We start from the raw sequence: 13,489 nt of genomic DNA, 5'->3' as shown, positions 1-13,489 counted from the left end.
TGAGAGAAAGGCAGTAGATGTTGTATACATGACTTCAGTAACGCCTTTGACAAGGTATCTCATGGTAGACTGGTATGAAAGGTGAAGTCGTGCAGGTTCAGAGGAGAGCTGGCAAGATGGATTCTGAACTGGCTCGGTCATAGAAGACAGGGGATAGCAGTAGAGGGGTGCTTTTCTAAAAGGAAGGCTGTGACTAGCAGTGTTCCACAGCGATCAGTTCTGAGACCTTTGTTGTAAGTATGGATGATTTGGAGGCAAGTGTAGCTGGTCTGATCAGTAATTTCACAGATGACACAAAAATTGATGGCGTTGCGGTTAGTGCAGAGGATTGTCAGAGAGTACAGCAAGATATAGACCTGTTGGAGATGTGAGCAGGAAAATGGCAGATGGAGTTTAATCCTGACAAGTGTGAGATAATGCATTTTGGAAGGTCCATGTAGGAATTATACAGTAAATGGTAGAACCCGTAGGAGTATTAACAAGCAGAGAGAACTGGGCATACATGTTCACCGATCACTGAAAATGGCAATGCAGGTGGATAAGGTAGTCAAGAAGGCATACGGCATGCTTATGTTCATGATAGGGGCAGTGAGTATAAAAATTGGCAGCTGCACAGAACCTTAGACCTCATTTAGAATATTGTGTACAATTTTGGTTGCAATGCAACAGAAGGATGTGGATGCTTTGGACAGAGTACCAAAGATTGCTGCCTGATCTGCAGGGTATTAACAATGAGCAGAGATTGGATAAACTTGCTTTGTTCTCACTGGAATAATGGAGGCTGAGGGGTGACCTGACAGAGGTTTACAAGATTATGAGTGGCATGGACAGAGTGGATAGTCAGATGCTCTTTCCTAGAGTAGAAATATCAAGTACTAGGGGATATAGGTTTAAAGGTGCATGGCAAAAAGTTTAGAGGAGATATACAAGGCAAGTTTTTGTTTTAAACACAGAGTGGTGAAAATCTAGAATCGCTGCCCGGGTAGGTGGTGGGAGCATGTACGATAGCAGCATTTAAGGGGCAACTAGATGAATAAATGAATAGGATGGGAATAGAAGGGCTTCATAAGTGCATACAGTTTTAGTTTAGGCAGACATCATGATTGGAGCAGGCTTGAAGGGCCTGTTCCTGTGCTATACTGTTCTTTGTTCATTACAAGAGGGGGAAGTGTTGGATAAAACTCAACAACACCGTGAGCAAATAAACCATGCTCGCATATCACAATGTAGCCGGCATGCAAAACTTGTTGTGATGATGAACAATCCAACAGCAAATGCATTAGTGAGGGACTGCAACATCAAGTGGCCAGGGACAAAAATCAATTGTGAATTCACAGGCAAATAACCCATGTAATGTGCAATTTCTTGAAATGCGCAACCTATCTGCATAGTTCATGATACAGCCAGTTTGACCACCCAGTTCACAAAATTGAAATTGGAAAACTTGTCCAGTTTATGAAATGGTTTATGTTCTGTTATATTTCATTCAGAATCACACCCACTTTTTGGGTAGCTTATACATCAATGTTTCCAAAAACAACATAAATACATAAGAACATAAGAAATAGGAGCAGTAGGAGGCCACCGAGCCCTTTGAGCCTGCCCCGCCATTCAATAAGATCATGGCTGATCTGTCGTGGCTCAGTTCCACATTCCTGCCCTCTCCCCATAACCCTTAATCCCCTTGCCTATCAAAAACCTATCAACCCGCGTCTTAAATATATTTAGCGAGGCAGCCTCCACCACTTCAACGGGCAGAGAATTCCAGAGATTCACCACCCTTCGAGTGAAGAAGTTCCTCCTCAACTCCGTTCTAAACCACCCCCCCTTAATCTTGAGGCTGTGCCCTCTAGTCCTACTGTCCTTTGAGTGGGAAGAGCCTCTCCACCTCTATCCTATCCATCCCATTCATCATCTTATACGTCTCAATGAGATCGCCCCTCATTCTTCTAAATTCTAACGAGTACAAGCCTAGTTTATTCAGCCTCTCATATACAATTTATATATATTTAACATGCCAGCACTGATCAGTGTTGTCACAGGATTTGTCTGTGACAGGCATTGTTGCAGTGGGAACCCACTTTCAAGCAGGAACATCGCTTTGAAGCAATCAATCTGGCAGTGACATTCTGGGTGTCTCATCCACAACAAACACTTTGGGCACATTGCACATAGGCAGAGTTGTTCCAGTGGAATATTCCAAAATCCATGAAATACAACACAAGTTTATGGAATCTCTCCTTGTAATTTGATCCTTGATATCCAGGTATCCTTCTGATACATCTTCATTGTACTTCCTTCAAGGTCAACATATCTTTCCAAGCGTGTGCCCCGAATTGTTCACAGTACGCCAAGTGTGGTCTAACTAGTGTTACATATTGCGAAGCAAAACTTCTACTCTCTTGCATTCTAATTTTCTAATATCCCGAGTCATCCAGGGGTCCCTACTTCTACCAGCCTTGCCCTTCATTTTAAGAGGAATGTGCTTCAGGGCAAGCACATTCTTCTTAGGGTGAAGGACAAGGCTGGTAGATGTAGGGAACCTGGATGACTCTGGCCATTGAGGCCCTGGTCAAGAAGAAGGCAGCACATGACATGCATGGGCAGCTGGGATCAACTGAGGCTTGAAAAGTATTGGGGGTGTCGGAGTAGAGTTGAGAGAGAAATAAGGAGGGCAAAAAGGGAACACGAGATTGTTTTGGCAAAGAGAATCTAAAGAGCTTCTATAAATATATAAAGGCCAAAAGAATAGCTACGGAGAGAGTAGGGCCTCTTAAGGATCAACAAGGTCATCTACATGGTGTTCCACAAGAGATTCATTTAATTAATATTTCTCATCAGTATTTACTGTTGAGAAAAGCATGGATGTTAGGGAACTTGGGGAAATAAATAGTGATGTCTTGAGAAGTGTACACATTACAGAGGAGGAGATGCTGGAAGTCTTAAAGTGCATCAAGGTAGATAAATCCCCTGGACCTGATGAAGTGTATTCCAGGACATTGTGGGAGGATAGGGAGGAAATTGCAGGTCTCCTAGCAGAAAAACTTGAATTATCGATAGTCAACAGTAAGATATCTGAAAATTGGAGGGTGGCAAATGTTGTGCCTTTGTTTAAAAAAGGGTTGCAAGGAAAAGCCTGGGAGCTACAGGCGTGAGAGTCTCACATCTGTAGTGGGTAAGTTGTTAGAAGGTATTTTGAGACACAGGATCTACAGGCATTTTAGAGAGACGAGGCCTGATTAGGGGCAGTCAGCATGTCTTTGTGGGTGGAAAATCATGTCTCACAAATTTGATTTGAGTTTTTTGAAGGGGTAACCAAGAAGGTAGATGAGGGCAGTGCAGCTGATGGTCTCTACATTGACTTTAGCAAGGCTTTTGACAAAGTGCCACATGGTAGGTTGTTGCATAAGGTTAAATCTCACAAGATTCAGGGTGAGGTAGCTAAATTGATACAAAATTGGCGACAGAACCAGAGGATGATTGAAAAAAAAACTGGAGACCTGTGACTGGTGATATGCCTCAGGAATCAGTGTTGGGTCCACTGTTATTTGTCATTTACATTAATGATTTGGATGAGAATATAGGAGGCATGATTAGTAAGTTTGCAGATGACACCAAGATTGGTGGTATAGTGGACAGTGAAAGAGTTATCTTGGATTGCAACGGGATCTTGATCGATTGGGCCAGTGGACTGATGAATGGCAGGTGGAGTTTAATTTGGATAAATGCGAGGTGATGCATTTTGGTACATTGAACCAGGGCAGCACTTACTCAGTCAATGGTAGGGCACTGGGGTAAGTTACGGAACAAAGAGGTTTGGGGGTATAGATTCATAGCTCCTTGAAAATGGAGTCACAGGTGGACAGAGTGGTGAAGAAGGTATTAGGCATGCTTAGTTTCATTAATCAGAACATCGAACATAGGAGCTGGGATGTCTTGTTGAAGTTGTACAAGACAATGGTAAGGCCACATTTGGAATACTACGTGAAATTCTGATCACCCCATTATAGAAAGGACTATTAAACTAGAAAGAGGGCAGAAAAAAATTTACTAGGACGCTACTGGGGCTTGATGGTTTGAGTTATAAGGAGAGGCTGGATAGACTGGGACTTTTTTCTTTGGACCATAGACGGCCGCAGGGTGATCTTATAGAGGTCTATAAAATAATGAGGGGTATAGATCAGCTAGATAGCCCATATCTTTTCCCAAAGGTAGGGAGTCTAAAACTAGAGGGCATAGGTTTAAAGGTAAGAGGGGGAAATACATAAGGGTCCAGGGGGCAACTTTTTCACACAGGCGGCAGTGGGCGTCTGGAACAAGCTGCCAGAGGTAGTAGTTGAGGCAGATACAATTTTGTCTTTTAAAAAGCGTTTAGACAGTTATAAGGGTAAGATGGGTATAGAGGGGAATGGGCCAAATGCAGGCAATTGGGACTAGCTTAGTGGTTTCATAAAAAAGGGCAGCATGGACAAATTGGGCCAAAGGGCCTGTTTCCATACTGTAAACCTCTATGACTGTATTAAGTCCCACAATTAATTTGTCTTTTGCACGGGCCTCCACAGTTGCTAATTTTTCACAATTTCGGAAGTACCTGATTTCATTCATTTAGAGGTCGAAAGTTGATAACCTCACATAGTACCATCTTGAAATCCGTTGGCTACAGTCTTGCCCCATTTGCTTAACTGTATTTTATGCTTCCAGCTACGCTGGTCATGTCACCCATTGGCAAAGTTGCATATGTGTCTGTTTAATCATTTAAGCTTTTAGACAAATGTGATGAATGAGTGAATCCCAACACAGATCCTTGCAAAACAGTACAGATCACATTGTGCCTATTAGAGTACAAGTCCTTTATCCTTATTCTCTGTCTCCTTTCACTCTGTTAATTTTCTAATCAGGACAATCAGCTGCCTTCAATTTCATATGTTTCAACTTTAACTAATAGGTTTTATTTTCAGAGGGACATTAGCAAATATCTTCTCAAAGCCTAAATAAATAACATCCGTAGACATTCTCATGTCTAACGTCACAGTCAACACTTGAAAAACACAATTAGTCAGACATGATGATTTTTACAAATCCACGCTGACCTTTTCTGATCAGTTGAAACTCCAAGATATTCACCATAGGGCAGAAATTCCCTGAGAACAGATATTAGGTTAATTGGTTTACAATTCCCCAATTTTCCCTTCAACTTTTATTACAAAATGGTAGAGCGATGTGCAATTTTCCAATCAAAGGAATAGTTCCCAAATTAAGAATTTGGGAAGATTTTAATTAGGACATCACAGACAGTGCAGGAGGTGGCCATTTGGCCCATTGAATCTGCACAGACTCATACCTGGTGTAACACTGTAACTCCATGCATTAACCTCGCTAATCCCCCTAATCTTTATAACTTGTGACACTTAGGAAAAATTCACCATGGCCAATCAACTTAGTCTGCACATCTTTGGACTGTGGGAGGAAACCCACACAGACATGGGAGAATTTGCAAACTCCACATAGTCACTCAAGGCCAGAACTGAACCTGGGTTCCTGGTGTTGTGAAACAGCAGTGTTAACCACTCATTTGCAATATTGTCACGTAGATCTTTTAAAATCCTAGGATGGAAACCATTTGTCCCTGGGATTTAGCAACTTTGAGTGCTATTATTTAATTCATTTTGCTTGCATTAATTCTGGTCAAAGTCTGTCCCCGATTCAATAATAGTTTCCTTGGATGTCTGACCTGCTGGCCCTTCATAAATACAGAAGCAAAGAAATTATTCAGCATGTTTGGCATTTCCTAATTTTAATTGATAAAATTGCTCTTCAGGTTTTAAAGACACCTACATCTTTGTAATTATAAAAAATTCCATTTGTTGATTTTGATCTCTCGAAAATTTTTGACCATATCCTTTTGTTATAAGTGTTCATAGTTTTGTCACCCCGAGCAGTTTTTTGGATCTTTCCCACTTGCCAGGATCTATGCTTTCTTTGCATTTTTGTAGGCTTTTGACTTTAGCCTGCATTGTCCTTTCCCCTCGCTTGTTGTCATTTCGCAGACCTCTGCTGAAATCTTTCCACAAGTTGTGGGAGCCAAGAATGCCAAGTAAGATTACTCCAAGTAAACTCCAGCCTGCATATCAAACACGACAGAAGCTACAAAAAGCATGAAGGAAAATAAGAGGGATCAATATCAACATGATATTGATCAACATACTAGTTTATTTTTAATTGATTCAATTTTCATTGAAAACATCTGTTAATTACGACAACTATGCTTTTAAAAAAGGGACTCAAAAGATCCTCTTTTTTCACCTCAAAGTTATTCTTTCGACCATACGAACATTTATTCATGGCACCACTATGATGAGCAGCGGTTTAGCAATAGGTGCCTAATACCAAAAACAACATCCCATGACAACAGCTGATAACCACTTCATACGTGGCACTTGTGGCAGAAGCTGCCTCTAATGGACTGATCTCTTCAGCCATCAGCAACATGGTACTGTCGGAAGCTAGTGAATCCCCAATAGATTTGATGTGCTGCCTGTTTACCAAATTGCCAATGGCAATACCTCAATTTCAAAACTAGTCATTTTTTTTCCCACAATTTCAAGTCAACAGTCAAGAATTAAGACCCCCAATACCTGTGTCTAAGATTAGATGCCACTCAGGAACACCAGTCCTGAACGGACTGTGATTCACCATTTGGACTCCATGAAATGCTGAAGAGCTGACCAATATATATGTTGGTAAAATCATAACAATTACCTGACAAATTAACCAGAACATTACGCATTTAAAGAAGGACTTTAAAAAACATTTTTCCTCCTCACCTGGAAGTCATTCATTAGACCATACAAACATGTATTTGTGGCACAGGAGGAGAAATTGAAGCCCAGTTTACAGGCTGCATTTGTGCAGTTTACCACTGTTCCAGGGAGGATAGCATCAGTAAGATTCCCAGTAGCATCACGCACAATACAGGAACCTGACCGGGGGAAAAAAAATTGCAAAAAGGTTAACATGCCAGCTAATATTTTGCAACGAATTACCTCCAATCCTGTTTCCCACGTCATTTCAAGATATTTTGCTAGAAATCAGGTTTCAGTGGTATCAGAACACAGAAAAGTTGCAGTACAGAAGGAGGCCATTTGGCCCATCTTGTCCACGCCAGCCCAGGTGCCCTTTCTAATCCCATCTTGCTACAGCTGGCTCACAGCCCTGTAGTTTACAGCATTTAAGACGCAGGTCCAGGTTCTTGGGTTGAGGGGCTCTGCTCCCTGCTCCATTACTGACTCAGGGTGCAAATTCCAGTCACCCACAGCCCTCTGTGTAGAGGGGTTCTTCCTCATGTCCCCACTACACCTTCTGCCATTTACCTATAATCTACATCACCTGGTTCTAGAATTTGTCACCAAGGGAAACAATTTTATCCTGTCCACTCTATCTCTTCCCTTCATAATTTTTTTCACCTCAATCAAATCACCCTCAGCCTTTGTTCCAAGGAAAATAACCCCAAACTATCCAGTCTCACCTTGTAGCTACACTTTTCTACCCTGGCAACACTTCTGTAAAGCTCCTCTGCATTGTCTCCAGAGTAATTACATCCTCCTTCTAATGTGGTGACCAGAATTGTATAACATTCAAATGTGGCCTCAGTGTTTTTACAAGTCCAATATTATATCCTTACTTTTATATTCTATACCTGTACCAGTGAAGGACAGCATCCCATATGCCTTCTTTATCACCCTGCCTACTTGAATTGTCACCTTTAGGGACCTGTATACTTGTACGCCAAGACCTTTCACTTTACCTATCCCTTTTAGTACATTCCCATTTGTTTTGTATTCCCTGTAACTGTTTATCTTCCCTAAATGCTTGCCCTCACACCTCTATCTTAAAATCCATCTACCACTTTACCACACACTGCACCAACCCATCTATATCATTTGAGATGTTAGCTATCCTAAACACTATCTACTACTCAGCCAAACTTTGTGTTGTCTGCAAATTTCCCAACCATGCTCCCTAACATGTTAATATATATATATCAAGTAGGAGTCCCAACATCGAATCCTGTAGAACACCACTTGAAACAACTTTCCATTCGCAAGATCATCCATCGACCATTGCCATTTGCTTCCTGTTACTAAGCCAACTTTTTATCCAGTTTGCCACATCATCCTGTATCCCACAGACTTTTACTTTGTTGACCAATCTGCCACATTTTAGCCTTGCTAAAATCCACGTACACGCCATCTGCTGCACAACATTCATCAACCCTTCTTGTCACTTACTCAAAGGATTCAATCAAATTTGAGAGGCCAGATCTTCCTTTAACAATATGACCATTCTTGACTAGTCCATGCCTTTCTACATAACAGTTAACCCCATCTCTCAGGATTGATTCTACTAATTTGCCTGCCACTACTAACTGGCCTATAATTCCTTGGCATTTCTTTCAATCGCTTTTTAAAGAATGGATCTATGTTCGCATTTTGCCAGTCCTCTGATATCTCCCCTATATCTAGTGAGAATTAGAAAATCATCCTTACAGCATCTGCTATCGCTTCCCCAATCTCCTTCAGCAGCCTCAGAAACAATCCATCTGGCCCTGGCAAGTTATCAAATTTCAAGGACTCCAACCCTTTGAGTACTCTAGCAATGGTTGGCACTGCTGCCTCTCAGTGCCAGGGACCCAGGTTCCATTCCTGGCTTGGGCCACTGTCTGACACCAAGATTGGGGGAACGGCAAATTGTGCGGAGGGTGTGGAGAGTCTGCAGAAGGATCTAGATAGGCTGGGCGAATGGGCCAGGAAATGGCAAATGGAATTTAATGTTGGCAAGTGTGAGGTGGTCCACTTTGGTAGGAATAATGGTAGGAAGGACTATTACTTACGGGGCAAAAAACTGCAGCAGGCGACGATGCAGAGGGATCTCGGGGTCCTTGTGCACGAGTCACAAAAACCCAGCTTGCAGGTGCAGCAGGTGGTCAGGAAGGCGAATGGGATGCTGGCCTTCATAGCGAGGGGGATTGAATATAAAAGTAGGGAGGTCTTGCTGCAGCTGTATAGGGCATTGGTGAGGCCGCAGCTGGAGTACTGTGTGCAGTTTTGAGCGCCGTACCTGTGCAAAGATATTTTGGCCTTGGAGGGAGTGCAGAGGAGGTTTACTAGGCTGATACCGGAGTTGAGGGGGTTGAGCTATGAGGAGAGGCTGAATAAACTAGGCTTGTACTCGTTAGAGTTTAGAAGAATGAGGGGAGATCTCATTGAGACATATAAGATGATGAATGGGATGGATAGGATAGAGGTGGAGAGACTCTTCCCGCTCAGAAAGGACAGTAGGACTAGGGGGCACAGCCTCAAGATAAAGGGGGGGCGGTTTAGAACGGAGTTGAGGAGGAACTTCTTCACTCAAAGGGTGGTGAATCTCTGGAATTCTCTGCCCGTTGAAGTGGTGGAGGCTGCCTCGCTAAATATTTTTAAGACGCGGGTTGATGGGTTTTTGATAAGAGGGGGGATTGAGGGTTATGGGGAGAGGGCGGGAAGGTGGAACTGAGCCGCGACAGATCAGCCATGATCTTATTGAATGGCGGAGCAGGCTCGAAGGGCTGGATGGCCTACTCCTGCTCCTATTTCTTATGTTCTTATGTTCTGTGTGGAGTTTGCACATTCTCCCCACGTCTGCATGGGTTTCCTCTGGACGCTCCAGTTTCCTTCCACAGTGCAAAGACGTGCTGGCCAGATGCATTGGCCATGCTAAATTCTCTCTGTGTACCTGAGCAGGCACTGGAGTATGGCAACTAGGGGATTTTCACAGTAGCCTCATTGCAGTGTTCATGTAAGCCTACTTGTGAAAAGTTTTTCCTGGACATGTTGCAAGAATTCTTTTCCCTCAACGTCCTTTATATTGTTTGAATCCCAGTTGTTATTGGGATAGTCTGAGTAAACAGGAGCTACAAGAAATTTCTTCACTCCTGTCCATGGAAGAATTGCCGGTTGGTAATATTAAAAACATAAATGATTTTAGACATCAGTGTAGGACAAATTGAACCTGCCCTATAGGCTCAATATAAAGAACATGACATCTTTGGTAATGTATTTAGTTAAGAGATAATTTAGAAATGAAAATGCACTTTTCTGAAAAGAAATGCAAGGCTAAGTGGCTTTATAAAAATTAATCAAATGTTAAAGTTTAAAAAATACATCACCTATAGTAATATTTAAGCAAACTATTCATTAAAGCCTTTTAGCTCATCTTATTTTACAACATAATTAAAAATGTGTTTACTAACTTTTGAGAGTCATGTTGGCACTCTTTAAGCCACGATTTTGTTACTCAATCTTGGATTAGCTATCACCAAACATATCAAAGCATTGCTGTAATAACTTAAAAGCTCAGATGACAACGTTAAAAAGCAAAATGGTATTATTTTAATCGTACAAGAAATTTCCCATTTAGATATTAAGATTCCATAATATATTACTTTTAATCATTATATTATTTCTGAAGACTGGCCACTTCCCAGCCAGAAAGAGTTTCATTTTGAGTCTTTCCAGTTGAGACAGTCTCTTCCATAAATCAATGTTTCAGCACTCTTAAAATAGACCTGCAAGAACACTAACATTTCAAACCCCACAGCTTTTTAATGATACAAAAAGAAATCCCATGTGTAACAAAGATGTTTCAGGTCCCAGCAGCAATAGCCAATCCTCCCCCATGAAAGCAGCTACTAAACCACAGCAAAATTGAGTGTCCCAGGAGAATGGTGAGAACAGTTGTTTTGTTTTGTTGGTCAGTAGCACAATTTAGTACACAGAATTCTACACAACACTACTTGGTATACAGAATTCCCATTTATTAGGAGGTACCTTTCCTTTTTATGGCTATTACAAATGAATTTTGCCATCATTAAAGCATTTTCAGATTATTCAAGGGAATCAATGTTCCAGGTTTAATTGCACATTTCATTCTTTTGCTATTGACACCCACCAGCTGGCTACGAAACTAATGCAAGAATGTAGGGAGTTATAGGAGTTAATAATCAACTCGTCATCAGAATATTTGAGGTTTTTTAAAGAAAGGAGTGATGGATGTACTAATTCCCTAATGAGATTAGTAAGTAACAAAAAAGGTCATGGGAATGGGTCACACTGATAAACAATTGTCCATCTTGTACTTCAAAAAGTTAATTCTGAACTCCGACATGTAGATTGTTTATTGCCTTGAGCGATATATAAAAGACAAGCACTTTTCATGCTCAAGAATGCTCACAAGCACAGAAAGATAGCTATCAGACAAATCCATAATTATAAAAATCTGCAGGAATTAAAAAATTTGGAAACGTACAATTATGCAAGAACCAATTAAACAAATGTTAGAAATCTAATCAGCATCTGATTAATATAAAACACACCGTTTTGTTGTTAAATAAAAATTTTGATGCAACTTAGTTTGAAAGCAAAGAAAAATATACATTGGATGAAACAGCTGCTGCAAACAATTCTGACTTAAGAGATTAAAATGATCTAGTTAGGTCATAAGGTATAGCAGAATTAGGCCTTTCAGCCCATCACATCTGCTCCATCATTTGATCATAGCTGACATGTTTCTCAACCCCATTCTCCTGCCTTTTCCCCATACCCTTTGATCCCCTTACCAATCAAGAACCTATCTATCTCGGTCTTAAACACACCCAATGCGTGGCCTCCACTATCTTCTATGGCAATGAATTCCACAGATTCACCATCCTTTGGCTGAAGAAATTTGTCCTCATCTTGGTTCTAAATTTCACCTCATTTTGTGCCCCACATCCCACACACTTCTCTCGGTGCCCTTGAGATTATGACCCTGTTTAAAGAAATACCCGACCATAATCATTGTATTGTGAAAACAACCATTCTGCAATCCACTTCTGAACAGAATTCAAAATTATTAAATGCAAGAAAACAATGAAAACAAAAATCTCATTGCAAAGCCTGTATGGAAATATACATTCATTTTTATTTGATACATCATCTTTAAATTAAAAGATTTTGAACACAGAGAATCCTTACCGGTAGAAACAGCAGCTCCTGCATAGACTATTGTGGTGATTAAAATAGCCAAGAGTGTGCCTTTTGGTATGGCTAATTGTGGGTCCTTTAAAAAAAAAGTACATCATTTAACACAAAAATATTTCTCTCCAGTATTAAGAAGGCTGTACAAATATTTACAACAACATTTGTTCTACCAAGAGATTGGCGTGCAAGAACAGGGCAAGTTACTTTAATGACCAACAAATCTGCACCATATACAAGTTGGATCAGAATTGGTAAATTTAATTAGAATACAACTTCATTAGCTCAAGAGCCTAATGGAAGTCACAAGAGACAGTTCTGATCTTGACCTGGGAGACAGGCAGGGTGACAGAGTGCAGGATTAAGATTAACATGATCTGGATCGAATAAACCTTCCTCATTATCACAGGTTTATAACTAGAAGAGCTAAATTAAAACAGGAAGGAAACATTAAAACATGTTGAGCAGGGCGCCCAACATCATTTCCATTGAAGAGAAAGCTAGCACAGATAAATGAATAATACCAGGCATGCAGGATAAATATCGGCGTAAAATCAACAAGCAAAGACAAATTTAAATGGATCAAGCAATCAAAAATGGTCAAAAAGAAAAACTAATCCTTACATGACATACAGGGGAAAAAAAAGGGAGCTCATCGGGATAAATATGAACCTGCAAAACAAGCTGAAAGGGCAGAGTGCCAAAGAGAAATGGATAAATGCAAGACAAAGCATGACAGTAATTAGTTCTCAGTAACACAAAAGCAAAAGGACTGCCAAAAAGACGACAGAATACTAAAACTTGCAAATGGATTGAAACAGATGAAAAGCACAAGATTGCAATTAGTCTCAATGATGTGTTCCTATATGAACCTAAAATAAAGGGGGAGGGGCACGGCACAGAAGTGGGGACAGAGAAAAGTTTTAGGAGCAGAATTCCAAAGCTTAGAATCTAGGCAGCTGAACACACACCGTTCATGCTAGGGTAAAGACAAAATATAGGAGAAGAGTAAAAGATCCTTGGAGAGGTTGCAAGTTTGGAAAATATTAGCAATATTTAGCAGGTGCAGCCACGATGATTTTAAACCACAGGCTGAGAATTTTTAAAATCAAGATTTTGATAGAACAGGAGCCAAATGTGGATCAGCAAGCACAATGGTAATGAGCACCTGAAATTTGGTCAGAGCTTGGATATGAATTTATAGTTTTGGACAAGCTGAAGTTTATAAAGTGTGGTAAGCGAAGGGCAGGAGAACATTGGAATGATCAAGCCTGGAGCTAACAATGGCGTGGATGGGCTGAGACAACAGCACAGATTGGCCATGTTATAGAAAGTGGAAATGACAGCTTTGATGATGGTGAGGACAAGGGGTCAGCAGCTCAGCTCAGGGTCAAAAGATGCAAGAAGTCAGATTCACCGTAGATTTTTTTCTGGTC

General features: G+C 40.9%; 1 protein-coding gene across 1 annotated transcript in view; it reads right to left on the bottom strand.

Moving 5' to 3' along the window:
- The window catches only part of slc12a2 (solute carrier family 12 member 2), a 213,122-nt gene that overhangs the window by 87,785 nt on the left and 111,848 nt on the right, over positions 1–13,489 (bottom strand). The window contains exons 9-10 of the mRNA XM_080188735.1: positions 12,051–12,135; positions 6,825–6,979 (exon numbers count right to left, since the gene is read on the bottom strand). Coding sequence (XP_080044861.1) covers positions 6,825–6,979; positions 12,051–12,135 — 240 coding nt within the window. The remainder of the gene's footprint in view (positions 1–6,824; positions 6,980–12,050; positions 12,136–13,489) is intronic.

This window comes from Carcharhinus amblyrhynchos, chromosome 5, assembly GCF_965287045.1.
Source record: "Carcharhinus amblyrhynchos chromosome 5, sCarAmb.v2.hapA, whole genome shotgun sequence".
Taxonomy (NCBI): Eukaryota; Metazoa; Chordata; class Chondrichthyes; order Carcharhiniformes; family Carcharhinidae; genus Carcharhinus; species Carcharhinus amblyrhynchos.
The sequence above is the reverse complement of the archived record's forward strand: the minus strand, read 5'-3'. Positions and strand labels throughout refer to the sequence as shown.